This window comes from Nicotiana sylvestris, chromosome 1 (assembly GCF_000393655.2).
Source record: "Nicotiana sylvestris chromosome 1, ASM39365v2, whole genome shotgun sequence".
NCBI classification, from domain to species: domain Eukaryota; kingdom Viridiplantae; phylum Streptophyta; class Magnoliopsida; order Solanales; family Solanaceae; genus Nicotiana; species Nicotiana sylvestris.
Genome location: NC_091057.1, coordinates 96,402,609 through 96,426,844, shown reverse-complemented (window position 1 = coordinate 96,426,844; position 24,236 = coordinate 96,402,609). Strand labels below are relative to the sequence as shown.

Below are 24,236 nucleotides of genomic sequence, written 5' to 3'. Positions count from 1 at the left end.
CAAATGCGAAGTTTGTTCGCAAATGCAAAGTTTTGTTCGCAAATGCGAACTCTGGCCTCCCCAACTACTCTTTGCTAATCCGATGAATAGCTCGCAAATGTGAATCCAACAGTGGTCGCAAATGCGAAGCTTGACCTTGCAATTGCGAGGTCTGAGGCCAGCAACAAAAACTGAAGCACACCATCAATGTTCTAAGTCCAATTTTTACTCCGTAGCCCATCTGAAACTCATCCGAGCCCTCAGGGCTCCAAACTTAATATGCACACAAGTCTAAAAACTTCATACGAACTTGCTTGCACGATCAAATCGCCAAATAACACCTAGAACTACGAATTGAACACCTAATCAAATGATATTTTCAAGAAAATTTTGAAACTTTTATTTTCACAACCGGACATCTGAATCACGTCAAACCACTATTTCTCACCAAATTTCATAGACAGGTAATAAATATGGTATTGGACCTATATCGGGTTTCAGAATCAAAATACGAACCCGATATCTAAAAAGTCAACCATTGGCCAAACATTTCAAATTCATTAAGCCTTTAACTTTCAAATTTCAACAAAGTTCGATAACTCGGGCTAGGGACTTTCGAATTCGATTTCGGGCATATTCCCAAGTTCAAAATCACGATACGGACCCACCGGAATCGTCAAAATATGAATCCAAGTATGTTTGCTCAAAAAATTATCGAAGTCACCTCAAATGGATTTTTAGGCAAAAGTTTTATATTTTCTTAGTCTTTATCATAAAAGCTTTCCGGAAACACGCCGGGCAGCGCATGCAAATCGAGGAGGGATAAAATGAGATATTTAAGGCTCTAGAGTGTAGAATTAGGTTCTAAAACATAAAATGACCTATCGGGTCATCACATGTACAAGTGATTTTATTAATATTTGACTATTTTTTGAAGATATTTATAAGTATACATGAAGTTCTTGCTGAAGTTTTCTGGTACCGGTTGTGAACTTATGGTATAGAGATAATGTCAAGAAGGCAATGTATTGATATTTTCAGTTACACAAGTCCCCTTGTACTTATACAAAATATTGATCCTAAATTTTGGCTATACAACATAAAGTAGGACTCTTCTAGGATAACTAATACAAAGAGTCCTAATTCTTGTTAACTAAGCTAAGTGATCGTATAGTTATCAGGTTTGTTAGCCTGATCATTATCTTCAACACTTCCCCTCAAGATAGTGGGAGGTGACTTCACTACACCTAGCTTATCTCGAAAGAACTGGAACTAGTCTTTGCCAAGGGCCTTTGTATGAACATCTGCTAGTTGGTCCTTGGACCTAACAAACTGAGGAATCAATTGTCCTTGAGCTACCTTCTCTTTGGAAAAGTGGTAATCTAGTTCTACATGCTTAGTTCTAGAATGCATTACTAGATGTTTTTAGTCATGTATATAGCACTCAAGTTGTCGCAAAATAAGACAGGAGCAATCTTGATATACATTCCAATGTCTTGTAGAATGTAACTTATCCAGGTAATTTTAGCTGCAGTTACTGCCAGTGCTCTATACTCAGCTCCAGCACTTGACCTTGCAACAATGTTATGCTTCCTTGATGACCAGGAGACACAATTTGCACCAAGGTATTTACTATATCCAGTAGTAAACCTCGTTGTAATGGCACATCCTGCGCAGTCTGCATCTGAGAATCCATATTCCATACAGCCTGAAAGAGGGTTGTGATATGATTCTCAGTCCATGATCGATGGTTCCTTTGACATACCTCAATATTCTCTTTATTTCCTGAAGATGCATGTTGTTAGGATTCTGCATGAATTGACTTGCAAGATTAATAGCATGAGTAATGTCTGGTCTTGCGAGTGTGAGGTACTGCAAGCTCCCTACAATACTTCTGTAAGCTGAGGGATCAACTGCTTTGCCATCTGCTTCTTGTAGACCATGTTTCTGAGCTAGTGGAGTATGCACTATTTTTACATTTTCCATATCCAATTTTCTAAGCAGATCGTTTGCATATTTGCTTTGATTCAAATGGATTACTCCAGGAAAATAGCTTATTCGATGCCTAACAAGTAACTCAAGGATCCAAGATCCTTCATAGCAAATTCATGCCCAAGCTTTTGCACTACTTCCTCTATCTGCCTTTAGTTGCTTCCTGTTACAATTATATCATCTACATATAATATGTAATATCGTTCCTTTTGCAACACAGAGAGTGAATAAGGAAGAATCAGCTCGACTGCATTTGAAACCAAGATGAATTAAAAATATACTAAATCTCTCAAACCAAGCTCTGGGAGTTTGTTTGAGACCATATAGTGCCTTTTTCAAGAGACATATATGGTCATGATACATTGGATCAATGAAGCCCGGTGGTTGAGTCTTAAACTTCTTCTTGTAAATGACTATGTAGGAAGGCATTCTTAACATTTAGTTGCCTAATGGGACAATGTAGAGTGGCAACAACAGAGAGAATAGCTCTTGTAGTTGTAGTTTTCACTACTGGACTAAAGGTTTCTTCAAAGTCAATCCCTTCAAGTTGTGAGTATCCTTTAGCAACTAGCCTTGCTTTGTGTCTTTCTATAGATCCACCTGGATTCATTTTTTTAAACACTCACTTAGATCCTACTACATTAATATTTGAAGTTCTAGGAACTAGTATCCAAGTTTCATTTTGATATAAAGTTGCTAATTTTTCTTGCATAGCCTTAAACCAGTGAGGGAAACTAAGAGCTTATTTTATAGTTTTAGGTTTTTCTGGTTGTGTTTGTACAGCAGCTGGTGAGGTATGAGTTATAGGGAGAAACTTATCTTTGAATCTGGTGACCATTTTATGGCCTTGAGTAGTGATTTCAGGTTCAGCATGAACTTGCTTTCTGCTGGAGGTGGTTCATCCTAGGCATTGAAGAAGTGTTACAGGTCCACTTCTAGTTGTAATCCTCTTGGATCTGTCACTGTAAACTACATAGGTGTTTCATTTGAGTGAGAGGCCTCTGAGTACAATTCATCAGTGTTTGAGTTTTGCATTTCTGTAGAGGGCTCAACAACACTAGTTGTGACCTCCACAACCTCATCCTGATCAGATTCAACAGCATCACTGTGATCAGTAGTTAAAGAAGTTATTTGAGCAATAACACCATCATCCTAATTTTTAGAAACATCAGCTACAACAACATCATGATCAGCTCCCAACGCATCACATTGGTCATGTGAAATATCAGTTGCAACAACATCATGATCAGCTCCCAACACTTCCCCTGCGGCAGTAGGGTCTGATGAACCATACTTAGCGTGTGATTCTGAGAAAAATTCAAAGAATGTGTCCATATGACTAGAGTCATTTGGTGCACTTTCAATCTTGTTTTCCTGCACATAAGGAAGTGTTAGTTCATCAAAGACAACATGTCTTGACACAAAGACCTTCCTTGTGGTTGGATGGTAGCACCTATAGCCTTTATACAAACTGTTGTAACCAATGAACACACATGGATGTGACTTAGGTGAGAACTTGTGCTTTCCCTTTAAGTAAGGGGAAACGCATGCACCCAAACACTTTTAAACTATTGTAATCATGGTGTAAACCGTGCAATTTGTGAAATGGTGTTTCCTTTTTAATCATAGATGATGGCAATCTATTTATCGGAATACTGTTGTGAGAAATTATTATGTTTGATATTTTCAGTTACACGAGTCCCTTGTACTTATACAGAATATTGATCCTATATTTTGGATATACAACGTAGAGTAGGACTCTTCTAGGATAGCTAATACAAAGAGTTGTAATTCTTGTAAACTAAACTAAGTGATCGCATAGTTATCAGGTTTGTTAGCCTGATCATTATCTTCAAACACCGGTGACTCCTCTCCTTACCATGTATGTCCGCCTATGGCATGTATAATGATAAGTAGGAATTTGAACTACTTATTTGCACTCTTTTACTTTTGTTTTAGCTCAAAATTACTTAAAGGTATTTTCGTAAACTAATGAAATGTGCTTACTTTCAGGAGTGTTGGAATATGAGCTAAAGAGTTGAAGATCGGCTTAAGAAGGAATAATTTTGAACAAGGACCAAAATGAGGCTAAATGGCATAATACGAACTGCACAATATTGAGTGCGACTGCAGAACCTAAAAAACCCTAACAAGAAAAGCTACACAAATACGGACTGCACAATTCTGGTGCGGCCGCAGAAGATAACGTTCAAAGAGTTGGGATTTTAAGGTCAAGAAGAAATGTGGACCGCACTATTTTTGTGTGGCTGCATAATCAAGAGCGCGGCCGCACTCAGAATTGTGCGGTCCGCAGAAGTTTCACAATGCCAAAGCCAAAGCTCAAGGAGTGTGGACCATATTATAATTGTGCGGCCGCAGAAGCAAGAGTGCAGTCGCACTCAAAAATATGCGGTCCCCAGTGAAATTATGTGGTCCATAGTGAAAATTGTGCGATCCGCACTGTTAAATGATCAGAGACCCAGTAGTTTGAACCTGGGGTTGTGCAGCCGCACTCAAATTTGTGCGACCACACTTTAAAATTTTGCGGTCCGCACTCGGTAGTCTGTGGCCGAACTCAATTTTGTGCAGTCCGTACTGCCTCTTCTGAGTTTGCTTTACTGCATCTATCAAGCATGCATCTCTATACACTATGAGCTTCAATTATAACTGATTTATATTATATATGTGTTGTAGACAATGGTTAGATCACGGGGCAGAGGCGATACATCAAAAGGGAGGGGTGAACCCTCCCGAGGCCGAGGCTGAGGCAAAAGTTACCTATCACTAGCCATAAAGAGAGCCATAAGCAAGAAAGCAACCTCCAACAAAGCTCTTGAACCCTCCGAGACCAGTGAGTATCTCCCATCTGGGGAAGCTTCTGAGGGAAACTCTGTGCAAGCATTACCTGATACCCAAACTTAACCCAAACAAATCCCGAGTAAATTCTACTTGAGAGATGAATCCTCTTCCGCTGCCAGTTCTTCTGGGGGATTGGAAAAGGGTAGCCAAGATTTTGAGCCCTCTTCCTCACATGCCCCGGCTACACCAATCAATGTAGATTATGATGATGATGATGTCTCATATGATGGGAGAGGAGGTGACACTCGAGTGGGCGGCCTTGAGAGGTCGAGAAGGAGAGAGATGTGGGAATATAGATTCGTCAGCTTAACTGCCTTCAACAGATTTAGAGAGTGGTAGCCCTAGAGATTGTTCACACTTGAGCGACAGTTCTTAATGAAAGATTTGGACATTCACAACCCTAATGTCCTTAGACAATTTCGGGAGCGAAAGGGATGGAAATGGTTCACCCACAGTGTCATTGATACAAATAATCACTTGGTTAAAGAATTTTATGCCAATGTGGAACACATTAAGAAGAATACCAAGTTAACAAAAGTGAGAAACCTGAAAGTCAGATTCGACTCATGTTCTCTGAACGCTTATGTGGATTATGAAGGAATGGAAGCAGTGCAATACTTGGAAAAACTTTCTATGGGTGATGCAGCTCGCCCGTGGTTAGTAGAGATTTTAACTGCTCGAGGACCACCACCTCCGTGGCTCACAGCAGGGGTTCCCATAATTTGGGCCACCCTAAATTTCGAAGCCAAAGGATGGGAAACATTCGTATGCAGCCGCATTGATCTGTGCTTAAATGAGAACAACCTCCCACTTCCCCGAGCAGTCCTGGTGGCTTCTATTATGGCTGGGTACCTGATTAATGTTGGTGCCATCGTGTCCACCAACATCACATTAGCTGTCCAGAAAGATGAGAGATCATACCCGTACTCGAACTTCCTCACAGAGTATTTCAATAATCAAAAGGTGGAGATGAGGTAGTATAATACAAAAGTAAACACCAAGAAGCCTTTCTCATGGTACCACCTACAGGGTACTGACAACCCGACGTTTAAGGGTAATGCATCTACCTCCACTGGCCAGTCTAAGGAGCCAATAACAGTAGTTACTGATTTAGGTACTGAGCCTTCCACAGCTGCCATGCCTTCCACAACAGCCGGTTCGTCCACCAGTACAGTAGCCATGCCACCATTTTCTTCTTCTAGACCATCAGCTCCATTATCAGTGCCAGCTTCGTCTACTTATCCACAGACTGTTTTGTGACTCTCCCAGACATTGGCGAGTCTCAACAACTGGATGCAGGCAGCTACTTCAAAGCTGTCTGACTTATCCAGTGTTGTTGTAGCATAGTCTTCTACCCCAGCAGCACCACAGGTACCTCCTATCGCGCCCTCTTTTTTCCCCTCCGCAGAGCGAGAGAGAAGTTCGGGTTTCAACATTCATGGGGGATAATAACTCATTTCCTTTTGGGAATTTGGATTTTTGAAGAGTCGCCACCTAAGGGATTATGGTGAGTTAGGGCACCTAGAGTGATTAACTCTTAGACTAGTTTGCATTACCAGAGATTTTAGGGTAAAAGCTCAAAATAACCTTGAAGGGAAGGTGTTAGGCACCCCTCACAGTCCACAATGTTGGGTCCCGGCCGAACTTATATTTATGAATTATTCCTTTTAACAAATAAATAGTTTAAACACATACTTGCAAATAAAGGCATATTTTGGACATTGTATGACTCAAGTAATGAGATTAAAAAGGAAAAAGACTTGAACAAGTTGCATACATATAGAAAAGTAAAGTTTAACATCGGGAATTGGGAAAGAGGGGTCCTAGGTTGGTTAGCCTACAGGTTCACCCCACACAATGCCCGGTAAACACTCCTCAATGAGGGGCTACACGTGATATTAGTGCGTAGCCATCATATCCTTACTACCAATTCCCTCCCCTTGATCATAGCCTAACACGTTCTAGCAACCTTAAAAATCTCCTATGCGTGCACTACCCGTCCCTTCCTCATGGCCCTAGAGGTATTTTAGGACCGCTACTTTTGGACAGTTCTAGACCATCCTAAGGTTCTAAAGGATAAAAGTCTAGGCATCAATCAAGAACAATTAGGATTGCATTTAAAGAGAACAAATTATAGGCTCACAGTCACCTCCACAAATATAACAAATAAATGCACGTCTTCAAACAACAGTCAGGAATTTAAGAGAAAATCCTAGAACATGATATCTAGGTGAGCAGGGATATTATAGTATTGAATTAGGAGAAATATAAAATCCTATTTAGCTTGCCTACTAATTTAGACCTGTTAAATCTGAACAGTTTAAAGAACAAAGCACAATTTCATAGTTGCAGAATTTAAATCGCCCTAGAGGCTTCCCTAACCGCATACAGTAACGTCCTAAAATCATGGTATCTAGATTGATTAGGAATGCAGTAAAATAGTGAACAATTTTTAAACCGGACAACTTCAGATCCTGCAGACATGTTTTCTAGCGGTACTAATTTAAGGCAGTGTTTGAAAACTCATTTAAAGAAACGGATAATTAATTAAACCAATTTACACATGAATTAACTGATTTGCTTAACTAAACTGATTTTAAGTTCTCTAGACATGATTTCTATTAGAGCTGATTTTAATCCTTCTAGGCATGGTATCTAGTTAAAGCTGACTCTTGAACTTATAGGCATGATATCTAAGAAGACGAATGTGAATACATGTTGTAACAAAAACTAACCTTCAATTATTTTACACTCTATAGGCATGATATCTAATTATAAGGCTAATTTTAACCCTATAGGCATGATTTCTAATATTGTGGAAGTAAAGCAAACATAGCAAATGCATTAACACAATCCTATAGGCATGCCATCTCCCTGATTTACCCAACAAATATGTAACTACCCACCCTTTTTTTACTAATCACTCCAATATTGTTTACAATAATTATTACAGACCAATGAATTAAAATATGTAAATGAATAGAAGTTAATCCATAGGGAGCCTGCAGTAGGCCCAAATGAATTCCAAACCTCCAGTAGCCTCAAGTGCCAAAGTTCCATAAACAGTATCATGTCTAGGTGCGTCAGAGTTCCCTAAGGACCTCAAGGATCCCGGGCAATGCTCACACCTAGACTTTTTCAAACAATAACTAATTTAGGTGCAGTATGGAAAGGCTAGCTCTGACATGCCAGAGTTCAGAGAGATATCAAGGGGTCTCAAGTCAGTACACATATCAGAGGGGCAGAACCTAATATTCTAAGAGTAAAGTGAGAGTGATTGACATAGTTTTGTGTTAAAAATAGTACATAGATGACTTCAGAAGTGGAAAAGTTTTTCAAAAACAGGAAATAACTTAGTGGTAAAAAACAGTTTGAGAAGAGTACCAAGCAGCAGACAATCAATTGGTCACAAGAGACATTCAGATTCAGAAAAGAACACTTAACAAACATATCTTCACATGGGGATAAAGGGATTTTAGTACATAAGAATCACATTAGGGTACATGTATAGGGATAAAGGAAACCTATAGTCACAAACTGCATGCAACACTTAGGATCTTAGAAACTCAGTAAATAGTTAGGACATAGATAATAGTGTTGATACCCAATTTTTATCTATGTATTTTTATACTCAAAATACTTTCAAAATAGCATATGTATGCATATACAAGCACGCCCAAAGGCTTTGGTATTTTCCCAAATTTTTAAAGATTTTTAAAACTAATTTATGGCCTATTTTGCACTATAGAAACCAATAATTATTCCCAAAACTTGTCATTTTGGCGAATAATTTATTTTATTCTCGCATTTACACAAAATATAATTTACATGATTTTTGCATAATTTTACAAGTCCATTTGGTATTTTTAAACTAAAATTGCATGAAATTGCAATTTTAGCCTATTTCTCGATTTAATAGCATTCGTAATCACAAAATCATTTCTAATATTTTTAAATTAATACTTATGCATTGCTTATTAACTCGGTATTTTTAATTTGATTTTTTTAAACAATATTTATTACAACAACAACAACAACGACGACGACCCAGTATAATCTCACAAGTGGGGTCTGGGGAGGGTAATATGTACGCAGACCTTACTCCTACCCCGAAGGGTAGAGAGACTATTTCTATGAGACCCTCGGCTCAAAAAAAACAACAGGACCCATTTAAACACTATTTACTATTTTTATAAAATCAAAACGGGGAAAATTGGCTATTTAAATTGCAGTCCCTTTTAATTTCAATTGTAGCCCAAATTGCACCCTCAATTTCAACCACAATCCAACCCAATTCCGACCCAATTTCATTAATTACCCGACCCACACCATATTAATATAACCCGCCCGAATCCCCGTTTTAAATCGTGGCCGTTGATTATTTAGATCAACGGTCCACGTTAGCCCCTTCCTTAATTAAACCCACAAGACCCCTAACCCTAAATCATTTACACAAATGAGCCGCCCTTGTATTCCCTCGTCTCTCAAAACGCTCTCAACCACCCTCTGAAACCCTAGCCCTCTCCGCTAATCTCCGACCTCGTTCCACCAGAAATCATGGCTTCCCAGGCCCTGTGTAACCTATATCTACCCCCACGTACCTCTATACTCTTTTTTGCTCGAGGTTTCAGAGTCCAACCTTGAAGACCTTGACTCAGAATCTCTCCGATTCAGTTTCTATGGCCATTTCCAGCTCATCTCCGGCGAGTCCTAGCCCTGTGAGTCCATCTCCGACTCAGGACCAGCCCATTCCAGGCCTTTCTCATTTTTCTAGGGTTTTCTCTAAAACCCTAAGCCTTCGAGGTTTTCTTTGTTTCTCTCTAAGATCTACTTCAGATCCGTGCTATTTTCTAGGATTTTAAAGTATTTTTCACATCTTTTCGATTTTTTGTTTTCAAAATTGTTCATCTTCTCAAAACTTAGGGTTTCTGTGATTTCTACTTGTTCTACTGTGATTTCTTGCATTATTTGGCTTTGTTGTAATTCCTAAATGTTTTCACTATGATTTTGCGTATTTTTCTTTATTGTAATTCCTCCTAGGGTTTCCGAGTAATTTCTTTACTGTATTTTTCTTTACTTAGGTTTCCATGAATATTTGTGTTCTTTGGACCTCCTGAGTTTATTTTTGCCTGATTTTATATGTTTTCGACTCTACACTTGACTTGTGGAAGAAACCCTAGATTTTGGAGAATTTTTCAAACTACTTGTGTGCGATTATTTGCTGCCTGCCTGATTTCAAAACCCTAATTCTCCAAACCCATCTCATGTTTCTGATTCTTGCTAAGCTTTGCAAGACCTTTTTATTCCTCGCATATCTATGTTCTTCTATTTTGATCACATGACTACACTGTTTGTTTAGTCTTAGCCCTGCATGTTTAAGTTTATGCATCTTTTATAACCAAACATTTTCCTTTCAAAATAACCCTAATTTTGGGGGTTGATTTCCTATGAATCTATTTTGATTCTTTCTTTTTGACTGATTTGGACCTATTCTCTGACTGAATTCAATACCGAGCTCGAATCCCTAATTCCTTGATTTACTATGTGATTAGTGATTCTATTCGTGCCTTATTTGCTTAAAACCGTGTATCTTTCAAAACTTTATATGTATTTACCCTTTATTTTACAATTTATTCTTGATTCTTCTTTCCATAAATGAAACTCTGTTTTATTACCTTAAGTCTGATTCCTTAATTAAAGGAAGTCCTTTCCCTAATTGATTATGACTTGATACTAAGTTATTTTCTTGCCTTACTTACTGCTTACTTTCAAACTATAAAAAACCCCACCCCTTTTATTTCAAGGAGGAATAATTGCAAGTTCACACTCACTAAACTCTTTCTTCTCTTCTCTGCTACTTGTTCTGTTGCTTGGGTTTAGCCGACTGAAAGCCAAGGCTAAGCTATAGGATTCTATCTGCCCTACTTGCTTTACTGTGGTATGTCCATGATTTAAATACCATCTCCAAACTACGTGATTATTTACCCTTTTCATATGTCTGTTTATGTTTGACTTTCTTACATTATGCAGTTAAACTTCAGCATGTTACATCCCTACCCCATATTCCCATGTCTTTGATTCTGTTATGCTTGTATAAGTACTTTCATGTACATCCCTTTCCCCAAGTCCCCGTGGCTTAACTCTATTTGTTGGTACAAATGTTTTCATATCAATCCCTTTCCCTGAACCCCCTTTGTGTGTGAGTATTGTTTAGACTAGGGTGGCACCCTATTGCCATCCCTAGTTTAGAACCAGGTTGCTCTAAACCTATACTCAAATCAGTCCCATTCCCTTGACCCTGTTATGTGTTGAGCTTGACTCAAGTCTGGTGGTGTCCTAATCACTATACAGGCCTAAGTCTGACTTTCTATAGTTTGCTCTCTAATTTGCTTGAACCAAGTAAAGGATTAGGGGTGTGTCAGTCCCATCCATGGCTAGGTATGACCACCCTTTGCTTTGGTCTCCTATAATCCCCTCACTTTTACACTTATTCTTAGTTCTTTAAGTCATATCCCCCTATGGTAAGCCATGCTTTGGGACCCTAGAGTTCCCTCTGAACTTGGATGCCTAAGGGCTGGTAATTCCACACATTGCACTATTCTACTCAATCTTTAGGGTGTAAGCATTGCCTGGGCTTCCTGAAATCCCTTGGAACTTTGAAACACTCTAAGAGAAGGCCTTGGAATCTGGAGCCCGGATTGGGTAAAATACATGTGTTGGACATTAAGGTTGCTTTGGGCTTCCTCGGGTCCGTTTTAGTTTTGATGTATTTATTTTTTTTAGTCTTTCCCTTCTACTTTTGTAATATTTTGTAAAAAAAAAACTTGAGAAATATTAGTAAAAGGATGTGGGAGGGGTTTATGTTGTTTGCATCAGTCAATGAGTAGAAATCATGCCTATAGGACTTCAATATTGCAAATCATCTAGAAATCATGCCTATAGGACCTTAACGTTGCAAATCACTTAGAAACCATGTCTATAGGGTTTAATATTGCATACCATTCAGAAATAATGCCTATAGAATTTTGTATTGCAAGCATGATAGAAATCATGTCTATAGGAACTGCATATGCGTTAGGCAAACTGTAGGATAATTACGCTCATCTTTTACCAATGCTTTAACAACCCCCTTTAAAATTGAAACGTAGATGTCATACCTATAGGATTAATTGCAACTTGCTTGATCCGTTTAAGTAACATCAGTCTATCAATTGGTTCTTAACGTTTTTTAAGTAATGTTTTCAACAAAACTCTTTTGTAAACCATGTGTGCTTTCAAACTCTACAAATCTGCATTCTTTTCCATGAACAGTTTTTTTTCTTAAATAGTTCTGCCTAAAGCATTTTAATCAGTCCCTGAAACTGCCTTTAAAACAATTCTGCAACCAAATTCTTTTCTCAAAAATATTCCTACCTCCAAAATTCTTGCATAGCTCTTTTGCTTTTTCACTCAAACAGTTTGATGCTTTCGAAATCTGTACTTTCCTTTAAAATTCTTCTGCATCTGATTACCTCTTCTGAAATCAGTATTTTCTAAATCATTCGCCTAAAATACTTTTGATTTCTAACAAACCGGACCTGAGGGGCTCAAAGTAGACTTATTATCCAACTCTATGTGTTAAACTAATCTGTCCACTGTCAGTTTTAATCTTAAGACCAAATCAGTAATTGTAAGACATGCTAAAATAATTGCTATGTGATTTATGGGGTTTGTATGAGCCTTTTGAGTATTTGTTTTATTTCCCACTTATCTGCTATTTGTTTTGATTGACGCCTAGTATTTTATCCTTTTGAAACTCCATATATGCCTCTACCCCTTTATTTATTTTAGGATTAGAAGTCCAAATACCCCGGGACTAATAGGTCGGGACGGGTACTAGCATGCAATAAGCAAAACGAGACTAATCGCACTTAATACCTTGACGAGGTGGGAAGGGTAGAATATGGAGATGATGACCGATGCGCTAATATCACGTGCGACCCCTCTTCTGAGGAGTGATTGCTGGATATTGCATTGAAGTGATCCATATTATATTTAAACCTAGGACCCCTTTTCTCCTTCTTTAGTTATTGATGTTTTCTTAAATTAATGTTTCTTCAACTAAGCTTTCTCCTTTTAAAATCACTTGTGTCTTTCTTCTTTCAAAATTTTTCAACTTGTTATGTGCAAACTTTGCTTGTTTATTCCTACTCTTCTTAAAGTCATAATTAAGCACGGTCGGGAACCACACTAGTGGATCTTGAGGGGTGCCTAACACCTTCCCCTCGAGATAATCTCAAGCCCTTACCCGAACTCTGGTTTATCTTTCAAAAAATCTTATCTTCTTTAAAAGTGTCCTAATGCACTATAATCATTAGGTGACGACTCTTCAAATTCCATAACCCGATTCCTCGAAAGGGAATAAGAGTTGTTTTGTCCATAATGTCGAAAACCCGATTTTGCTCTTTAGGAAAAAGGGGGCATCGACAGCATGTCGACTCTGCTGGGGAGATGCTTTAAGGCTTTTACCATTACGTTCTTTTTATGACTTTATTGCTTCCTTTATTACCTTTATTTCCTGCTTTTAATCATTTCTCAATGAATACTAACGTGACTCTTCGTGTTTTCTTTTCCTTTAATTGCTTTCCCCTTTACTGCGTTACCATTATCTCAATTTCGTTTTCATTTCCGAGCATTTATTGTAATCTTTACTTTATAAAATTGAAAATAAATGTAATTTGTTTCATTATTGTAATTGCATCTCTCAACATCATATCCCACCCGTGCCAAAACAAATCCTATAGCAACGCTTACAATGAGTGGTTGCGCCCTTCCGATATCATAACCCCTAAATGTGGCAAAGGTATATTTGCGGTAAAACCAGTCGATCAATGGTGTAGTCGACGGTTCCGCGCCTTTCCCTCTTGAGTTGTCCGCTCAAGGGTACCTTGTCTAGCACTTCAAAGTAGAAACCTTACTCTATTAAACTGTTCATGCATCATGGTCAAACTTAGCCGAGTCAGTTATGTTGTCCGCATAATGACTCATTAAGATAGTCTAAACCAAAGTCCATCGGGTTTCCTCGAAACCCAAACGAATACCTCCACGTTATGTGCATTTATTTGGAGAACTAAATGCCCTTTTGCTAATTATTGATTTAAATAGTCGAGTCCGGTGGGGGTTAAGGGCCTAACGTTTTGTTTTGCAGAAAATGAGGCACGAGGTCCCCAGATTCGGTATGGTATCCAACATCCACCCAAGGTTGCTAAGTTGGTGGGAAGATCTTCATGGTAGTGATCAAACCCTCGTCCGCAAGTACTTAGGGAATTTACCCTCACTTCTGGAAATCCAACCCAATAACAAGATCATTGAGGCTGCCACTTTGTTTTGGGATGGTGTCCGATCAGTGTTCTGTTTCGTAGACTTGGAAATGACCCCTATGCTAGAAGAGATAGGGGGCCTAGCTGGTATCCCTTGGGAAACTCTGGGTTTGCTTATGCCGAAGAATCGCAAAAGTAGAGGCTTTCTTAAGATGATGGGACTCAAGAAAAACCCCGACCCTTCTTGCTTGAAGGACTCCTACATACCCTTCAACTTCTTATACGAAAGGTATGGCCACAACAAGTCCTATCACACCTACATGGACGAATTCTCCCTCACCTCTTTGGGGCATATACATAGAAGGTTGTTCGTGTTCATGTTTTGCTTCTTGGGCATGATAATTTTCCCTATGAAGAAGGCTAGGATCCACACCAGACTAGCCATGGTGACCAAGACCTTAATGGAAGGAATTGACGGGCAGTCTTTCAGCATAGTACCTATGATCATCGCTGAAATCTATCGAGCCTTGGGAAAATGCCAATAAGGGGCTCCGCACTTCGAGGGCTGTAATCTGTTACTTCAGCTTTGGCTTATAGAACACTTTCAGAAAGGCGACTACAGATAGGAAATCATACGCAGGGATTGGGATGACCACATCGCCTTTCATCACCCAAAGTGAATGAACTTCACACCAATATGTCCGCTCAGCCAGAGGACGCCAGTGGATGGGTAGAGCTGTTCGAGAATCTAAAAGTAGAGCAAATTCAGTGGATGTTCGAGTGGTTCCCAAAAGGGGAGTTCATTATTCGTTCCCGAGACGCACCATTCCTCATACTCATTGGCCTAAGGGGAACTCACCCTTACTTCCCCCTCCGAGTCATGAGGCAAGCCGGAAGGAAACAAATCATACCCAGGATAGAGAAAATGAGTCATTCCAGGGCTGACTTTCAAGATGATGATATCCCGCACAGGTGTCACGCTCAGCATATGTGGCACTACAAGCTCATTTTAGGGAAGGAGTCTATTGAACCAGACAGGTATCATGCCGGGTGTGTGCCGCACTACACAGGTTGGCTGGAAGATGATCACATTGGTTTGGGTCACCCAGGGTTTGTCCATGGTCATAAGCTTATCGATGAAAAGACTGCAACAAAGGTTAAATACAATCAACTGCGCAAAAGGATGCGAGAATGCGAGAACGAACATCGGGAAATACAGGAAGCCCACGAGAAGCTGATCAACGAGTGGAAGGATATGGCTGTCAATGCCAACAATCGGCTGGTGTATCTGGAACGAGGCCTAGTTGAACTGGAAGGTAAATTTCTGAAGAGGATCGACGATTGACAGAATGCTGAGGGTAATGAAGGTGGGCACCTGGCCCGAGCTTACTTGATACTGGGACTGCGCGAGCTGGTGCAGCTGTACGAGGGAGGCAAGAGTACCGAATCTGGGAAGGTCCTTCTGGGACCAAGTAGTAGGACTCTTATTTTCTGCTTTCATAATGTAATAAGGCCACTGGCCATTAGTGATACTTTTATCATTCAGTTGTTTTAAGACTCGTCTTGTTTTTATCAATAAAATGAGGCATTTAGCAATATAAGTTCTCCAAATTTAATTTGTTGCTAGGCTTACTGCGGGCACAACGAGGCACCCAAATTAGGAAGCGATTTATATTCCAGCACAATGTGTTTAAATATTGCAATATTATTTATCAGAATCTGCGCTAACTTGTTACCTTTTTGTTTTTTTTCTTTTATTATTTTTATTCCCCTCCCCAAAGGTTAGTTCGTGCATTCTGGCACCATCAGCGTACTCAACAAGATCTAAGGGTCCTCCACCTCCTCCTCCTCCAAGTCCTACCAGAAACAGGAACAAAGGCAAAATGGGAGATACAAGTGCTACAAAGGAAATCGAGGAACCTCTCAGAACGCTTCAATCACTAAGGAAACTGCTGCTCATCTTGAGCAAACTTTGCTGATATTTCGAGAAGAATTGGAGCAAGTTCGAAACCTGGGAAGTCTATCAATCACTCTTGCCGCTGCTGATGCCAACAACTAGAACCATACTACACCACCAGCACAACCCGTTCATGCCCAAGCCTGCAACACCTGCAACAACACTCCACTGCACGTTCCTGAAACACAAAATACCAAAAAAGACCATAACACTCCAATCTTTGTGGACACCATGCCACATTACAGTCAGCCAATCGCTAGTGCAATCGAGACAGATGACAAGATCTCCCCCATTCAGGATTTGGCTGCTGAGATCAAGAAGTTGACTAGCCGGGTCCAAGATTTCGAAGGTAACAAAAGTGTTGAAGGGTTAAATTACGAAGATCTCTGTGTTCAGCTAGATGTTGAGCTCCCGGAAAGTTACAAACCTCCCAAGTTCAAACTATTCGACGGTACAGGTGATCCCAGGGTCCACCTTAGAATGTATTGTGATAAGCTGGTAGGAGTCGGAAGGGACGAGAAGATTCGCATGAAGCTGTTCATGAGGAGTTTGAAGGGTGATGCTTTATCATGGTATATTAGCCAGGATGCAAAGAAATGGACTAGTTGGGTGAACATGGCGTCTGACTTTATGGATCGATTTAGGTTCAACACGGAGAACACACCAGATATGTTCTATATCCAGAATCTCAAGAAGAATTCCACAGAGACCTTTCGCGAGTATGCTACTCGTTGGAGGTCAGAAGCTTCTAAGGTTAGACCGGCCTTGGAGGAAGAACAAATGAACAGGTTCTTCGTCCGTGCTCAGGATCCACAGTACTACGAGAGGCTGATGCTAATAGAGGGCCAAAAGTTCTCCGACATCATCAAGTTGGGAGAAAGAATCGAAGAAGGCATCAAAAATGGTATGGTCACTAACCTCGAGGCATTGCAATCTACCAACAAGGCTTTACAGTTTGGTGGCTCATCAAAGAAAAAGGATGTGAATTCTGTGATGGCTGCGCAAAGGAACAACTCCCCTATGAAGTACCAAGCCTATCCCTCAGCTCCACTCACATATCAACCTACCCTAAATTACCAAGCACCATCACCCACCTACCAAATTCCATCACCTGCTCTACCACCTACGTATGAACCCTCTTCACACAGATATTCCCAACCCGCACCTATATACCAAGCATATAACTCCCAACTTTCTCACTACCCGTCAAAACTTCCCTCGACCTAGACCAAACTTCGATCGCAAACCTCCCAGACAATATACCGCCATAGCCGAGCCAATTGACCAATTATATCAAAAACTCAAGGCAGCTGGTTACGTTACCCCTATCCCAACCGTAATTCCAGAAAATCCTTCCCAGTGGATCAACCCAAACAAGACTTGCGCATACTATTCTGGGATGAAGGGCCATACCATCGACGAGTGTCGCTCGTTGAAAGACAAGATTCAGAACCTGATTGACAACAAGATCATTATAGCAAAGGATCCCGCTCTTAATGTCCACAACAACCCTCTGCCTGACAACGAGGGTAGAGGAATCCACATGATCGAGATCGAAGATGATTGGGACCCCAAGGGGTCAATCGGGTTGATAACTGAAGGAGACGAGCCTAAGAAGCCAATAGTTACTCTCAATCCCATTGTTGTCCAGATTCAGCCCTCTGAGGGAGATGTGGTAAATGTGTCTGTACCACTCGAGTTTGAAGCACCACCTTCAAAGGCGCCAAAACCAATTGAGGTTGAGTTCAGAGTTCCAAGGGTGCCTATGCCATTTGAAGTTACTGTGTTACCTCCTAAGGCACCAATTCCAGTCTCCATGACAGGCGTAACCCCGTTCAAGACAAATGCTATACCTTGAGATTATACCGCTGAGGCTAGAAGGAAGGGAAAGACATATACTGGGGAAGCGATTGCCGCATAGGGCATGACCAGGATAGGCAAGGTATACACCCCGGAACACTTGGCTGAGTCCAGCAAGCAGGCCTCCGGGCGGGCTATTGAAACTGGACCCGATGACCTTTGGAGGAAGGTACAGGCCAAAGAGTACTCGGTCGTCGAGCAACTTAACAAAATGCCAGCACAGATTTCTATTCTGGCTCTTCTACAAAGCTTAGAGGCACATAAAAACGCCTTAATAAAAGTATTGAGTAAAGCTTATGTTCCCAGCAACATAACAGGAGGCGAAATAGCAAACATGGTGGGGGCAGGTACTAGAAAGCCATAAGATCACCTTCCATGAAGATGAATTACCGCCAGAAGGGTTTGGTCACAACAAATCATTGCACATCACTGCGCAATGCGAGGATCACTTTGTCACCAGGATTCTAGTCGACGGGGGATCCAGCCTCAACATTTGTCCGTTGGTAACTCTTAGGACATTGGGTAAGGGATTGCACGAGATCAAATACGGGGCTATCAGTGTCAAAGCTTTTGATGGATCTCAGAGGTCCACCATTGGAGAAATTAGCTTATGCCTGTAGATGGGACCCACCTGGTTCAATGTCGAGTTCCAAGTCATTGACGTACCAGCGTCCTACAATTTGTTGCTAGGACGACCCTGGATCTACGCCGCTGGGGCTGTGGCATCAACTTTGTATCAGGCTGTAAAATTTGAATGGAATCATGAGGAAGTAATCATTCATGGCGACGGTAGCAACCCTATATATAGTCTCCAGGCCATCCCGATGATCGGAGGTAGAAGGGAAATCGGTGGAGAAACATACCATCACATCGAGCGAGTCAACGCCATAGACAAAGACAAGTGGTGGGATAACAAAATTGAGAGAATCCTGAATTGGAGCGGGTATGAACCCGGAAAAGGACTTGGCAAGAACCTGCAAGGTATCACCAAACCTATCAAGCTGAAGAAGCACGGTACCACTTTTGGCCTAGGGTATGAGTACACTTGGGAGGAGTTCAACCACTGGTCACCCCCATGGCGCGGACCATACCATCCGCTGGAGCACCCTATACCTCAGTTGGAGCAGATTTTTCAGCCAACAGACACTTCGTACGGATCAGAGGAAGACGAGGCACTAGCAGCAATAAAGAACCTGTTTCTGGAAGATGATATGGATTGTTGTGTTATCTTCGAGGAGGAAGTGGAGGAAGGCCCTTCCATTCAAGCTATGAACCAAGGGGAGCACCTCGCCAATTGGTCAACCAGGACCACCAATGCCCGTAGAGCCTTGGGGTAGCAAGGCTAAACGACGCATATGCATCATACTTTACTTTAGTTGATTTTACTTCTCCGCATTGTCTTTACTTTTGAAAAGAGCTCCGATGTTTTAAACGATTATGAAAAAGCATTTTCCAAGTTTATCTTTACGTTTTGCTCTCATTTATTTTCTCTACCATTTACTTTATTTTACACAGCATTACTATTACATATCTTGATGATGAACCAATGACTGTGACTTGCAACGGGACAGTGCGACAAACGGATATAGATTCAGAAGAGGATGAGATACCAGAAGAGGTTGTCAGGGAGGTCAAAAATTTCGAGAACAGGCCCAAGTCTAACTTAGACGAAACTGAGGTCATCAATTTGGGAACGCAGAAAATGTCAAGGAAACACGTATCAGCATACACTTGTCACCATCAGAAAAGGAAGAATACACAGAGTTTTTGAAAGAATATGAGGATATATTCGCTTGGTCTTATGATGATATGACCGATCTCAGCACATCCATCGTGGCTTACAAGCTACCGACAGATCCGGCATGCCCACCAGTCAAAAAGAAACTCAGAAAGTTTAAGCCAGACATGAGTTTAAAAATCAAAGAAGAGGTCACCAAGTAAGTCAAAGCTAGGGTTCTCAGAGTAGTGGAGTATCCAACATGGTTAGCCAACGTTGTGCCGGTACCGAAGAAGGATGGAAAGGTTAGAGTATGTATTGACTACCGGGATCTCTACCGGGCCAGTCCTAAGGATGATTTCCCTTTACCAAATATACACATACTGATTGATAACTGTGCCAAACATGAGCTCCAGTCATTCATCGATTGTTTTGCTGGATACCACCAGATATGGATGGATGAAGAAGATGCAGAGAAAACGGCATTCATCACGCCGTGGGGAATGTACTGTTACAGAATGATGCCATTCGGTTTAAAGAATGCTGGTGCTACTTACATGAGAGCCATGACAACAATCTTTCATGATATGATACATAAAGAGATCGAGGTGTATGTGGACGACGTCATCATTAAATCCAGGAAAGTTGCAGATCACATGGGAGATTTGAGAAAATTCTTCAACAGACTGAGGAGATACAACTTAAAACTGAATCTCGCCAAGTGTGCGTTCGGGGTCCCAGCCGGAAAGTTATTGGGTTTCGTTGTGAGTCGTCGGGGAATAGAATTGGACCCATCAAAGGTCAAAGCCATTCAATAGTTGCCACCGCCAAAGAACAAGAAAGATGTAATGAGTTTTCTGGGAAGGCTCAACTATATCAGCCGATTCATAGCTCAGTACACTGTTATTTGTGAACCCATCTTCAAGATGCTAAAGAAGGATGCCGCCACTAAATGGACTGATGATTGTCAAAAGGCCTTCGACAGAATCAAGGAATACTTGTCGACACCGCCAGTCTTGGTTCCACCCGAGCCAGGGAGACCCCTATTGCTTTATCTTGCAGTGTTGGATGGGGCATTTTGTTGTGTTTTGGGACAACATGACGAGACGGGAAGAAAGGAGCAAGCCATCTATTACCTCAGCAAGAAGTTTACCCGGTACGAGGCTCGGTATTCCTTATTAGAGTGCACTTGTTGCGCCCTAACCTGGGTGGCTCAGAAATTGAGACACTATTTCTGTGCTTACACCACTTATCTCATATCCAGGATGGATCCATTGAAGTATATCTTTCAGAAGCCCATGCCTACCGGTAAGCTCGCCAAGTGGCAGATACTGTTAAGTGAATTTGACATCGTTTATGTTATCCAGAAGGTAGTCAAAGGCCAAGCCTTGGCAGATCACCTCGCCGAAAATCCTGTAGGAGGAGAATACGAACCTCTAAAGACGTATTTTCCTGATGAGGAGATAGCCTTCATAGGAGAAGACATTGCAGAATCCTATGACGGCTGGAGGATGTTTTTCGACGGAGCCGCAAATTTCAAAGGAGTTGGCATAGGAGCAGTCCTAGTATCAGAAACTGGTCAGCATTACCCGGTATCCGCCAAGCTCAGGTTCCCGTGCACCAACAACATGGCCGAATATGAAGCCTGCATTCTAGGGATTAAACTGGCCATTGATATGAACGTTCAGGAGTTACTAGTAATCAGAGACTTGGACCTACTCATACATCAAGTTCGAGAAGAATGGGCAACCAAGAATCCCAAGATACTCCCTTATCTGCATCACATACAGGAATTGAGAAAGAGGTTCAGGAAGACGGAATTCTAGCATATTCCCAGGGTACAGAATGAGTTCGCCGATGCACTGGCCACTTTGTCATCTATGATTCAGCATCCAGATACAAACTTTATTGACCCCATCCAGGTCAAGATTCACGACCAACCAGCTTATTGTGCTCACGTCAAAGAAGAAGCCGATGGGAAACCTTGGTTCCACTATATCAGAAAATACCTGACAACAGGAGAGTACCTAGGGCTTGCCAATGCTACTCAGAAACGGACACTTCGGAGATTATCCAACAACTTCTTTCACAGCGGGGGGAATCCTATATAGGAGGACTCCTGATATGGGATTATTAAGATGTGTCGAGGCAAGAGAAGCAACCAAACTATTGGAGGAAGTGCACGCATGGACCTGTGGACCGCATATGAATGGTTTCGTCTTGGCAAAGAAAATACTCCGAGCAGGATATTTTTGGATGACTATGGAAGCAGACTACATCCAGTACGTCCGGAGATGCCACCATTGTCAAATACCTGCAGATATGATAAAGGTACCTCCAAACGAGCTTACTACAACAAGCTCACCATGGTCGTTCGCCGCTTGGGGAATGGATGTCATTGGACCAATTGAACCAGCCGCGTCAAATAGGCACAGGTTCATCCTAGTGGCAATTGATTACTTTACTAAATGGGTTGAAGCAGTATCATAAAAGGCAGTCACTAAGAAAGTAGTAGCAGATTTCGTCCGAGATCGTATGGTTTGTCGGTTCGGGGTTCCGGAATCAATCATCACCGACAACGGTTCTAATCTTAACAGCAACCTGATGAAGGCAATGTGTAAAACATTCAAGATTAAACACAAGAACTCTACGGCTTACGGACCTCAAATGAATGGAGCTGTAGAAGCAGCCAATAAGAACATCAAGAAGATACTAAGGAAGATGATCGAAATGCACAAACAATGGCATGAGAAGTTGTCATTCGCCTTACTGGGTTATCGTACCACGGTCCGCACATCAACTGGGGCCACTCCTTACATGCTGGTTTATGGTACAGAGGCGGTCATCCCCGCCGAGGTAGAAATTCCTTCCTTAAGGGTCATACAAGAAGCAGAATCAGATGATGCAGAATGGGTCAAGAGTCGTTACGAGCAGTTAGCCCTCATAGATGGAAAAAGAATGAACGTTGTTTGTTACGGTCAATTATATCAGAATAGAATGTCCAGAGCCTTCAACAAGAGAGTCAAGCCAAGGAAGTTTACACCGGGACAGCTGGTGTTGAAGAAGATATTTCCATATCAAGATGAAGCCAAAGGGAAATTCTCTCCTAATTGGCAGGGTCCGTATATGGTGCATTGAGTTCTAACCGGAGGAGCCCTTATTCTCGCGGAAATGGACGGAGAAGTCTGGCCGAAGCCTATCAACGCAGACGTAGTGAAGAGATACTACATTTGATCATATGCTTTTCCTTCATGATGTATTTTGAACTACGCTTGACCTGATTCTCGTTTAAGAGGGGATACGTAGGCAGCCCTATGGGTTCGTTCACACTTTAATAAAAATCCCATTTTTCCCCTCTATGGGAACTGGGCAGAATTTTGAGGAGGACCCTCAAAATTCCGAAGCCAGTTTGTCAGCTTTCGCATCAGCACCAACCCAGTAAACTAGGGCAGAATTTTGAGGAGGACCCTCAAAATTCTGGAGCCAATCCGCGTTCGATCATGCAGCACAGCCGTCAACAGCGCCAGTCCAGTAAATTGGGGTAGAATTTTTGAGGAGGACCCTCAAAATTCCGGAGCAAGCGAGGTTGCCGTGTCTTGAACCACGTTGCAGTTGTTGGTTCATCCAGAAATAAAATTATTCTTTTTACCTATATATGCATGCACTTGCCCTATATTCACTAAGTCATGCCCGAATATCATTTGGATCGCATCGTTTAGCAATGCTACCCCAATGATATGCAACAACAAGAGCCGGAGGATACGAACTAACCTCCCCCCTATAAAACTCACAATTTTTCTTTGGATGCAGGAATTCAGGCAACAAATCAAAGTATATTTGCTCTTCAAAATCAAAAACCCTCCAGAGGGTCAGTATCCGCACTCGACACTCCCCAGCAGTCTTAGTAGCGCAAACCGCCGACCAGAATTCAGGTCGCAAAAGCAAAACGCACCCACTTTTTAGAGTCGAAACTCTCAAACAATCACTCATTTCGCAAAAGTCTACTATCTACACCCAACATTTCCCAGCAGTCATGATAGCGCAATCATCTATCAGCTAAAAGAACTTACTACTGTTCGTTTCTTTACATTTCTGCATTGCATAAGGCTACTTGTTGCCTTTCGAGACTAAGCTCTGTCTCCATCTGCATTTCTGCATAAGGCTATTCTCTTCCTTTCGAGGTTAAGCTCCACCTCCATATTGTATAAGGCTATCTATCTACCTTCCGAGACTAAGCTCTGTCTCCATTTGCATTTCTGCATAAGGCTACTCTCTGCCTTCCGAGGTTAAGCTCTACCTCCATATTGCATAAGGCTATCTATCTTCCTTCCGAGACTAAGCTCTGTCTCCATCTGCATTTTGCATAAGGCTACTCTATGCCTTTCGAGGTTAATCTCTACCTCCATATTGCATAAGGCTAGCTATCTGCCTTCCGAGACTAAGCTCTGTCTCCATCCGCATTTTGCATAAGGCTACTCTCTGCCTTCCGAGGTTAAGCTCTACCTCCATATTGCATAAGGCTATCTATCTGCCTTTCGAGACTAAGCTCTGTCTCCATCCTGCATGGCTAAAA

General features: G+C 41.3%; 2 protein-coding genes across 2 annotated transcripts; one reads left to right on the top strand and one right to left on the bottom strand.

Moving 5' to 3' along the window:
• Nucleotides 1–1,251: 1,251 nt before the first annotated feature.
• LOC138872506 (uncharacterized mitochondrial protein AtMg00810-like) lies at nt 1,252–1,965 on the bottom strand. The gene is made up of 3 exons (XM_070150663.1): nt 1,803–1,965; nt 1,465–1,687; nt 1,252–1,381 (listed from the first exon to the last, which is right to left on the bottom strand). Exons 1-3 carry the CDS (start codon nt 1,963–1,965, stop codon nt 1,252–1,254), a joined length of 516 nt encoding a protein of 171 aa, XP_070006764.1.
• Nucleotides 1,966–16,317: 14,352 nt separating this feature from the next.
• On the top strand, nt 16,318–17,944 carry LOC138872505 (uncharacterized). Its single transcript, XM_070150659.1, has 3 exons — nt 16,318–16,584; nt 16,672–17,067; nt 17,393–17,944. The coding sequence occupies exons 1-3, from the start codon at nt 16,318–16,320 to the stop codon at nt 17,942–17,944; spliced, it is 1,215 nt and encodes a 404-aa protein (XP_070006760.1).
• Nucleotides 17,945–24,236: the final 6,292 nt, after the last annotated feature.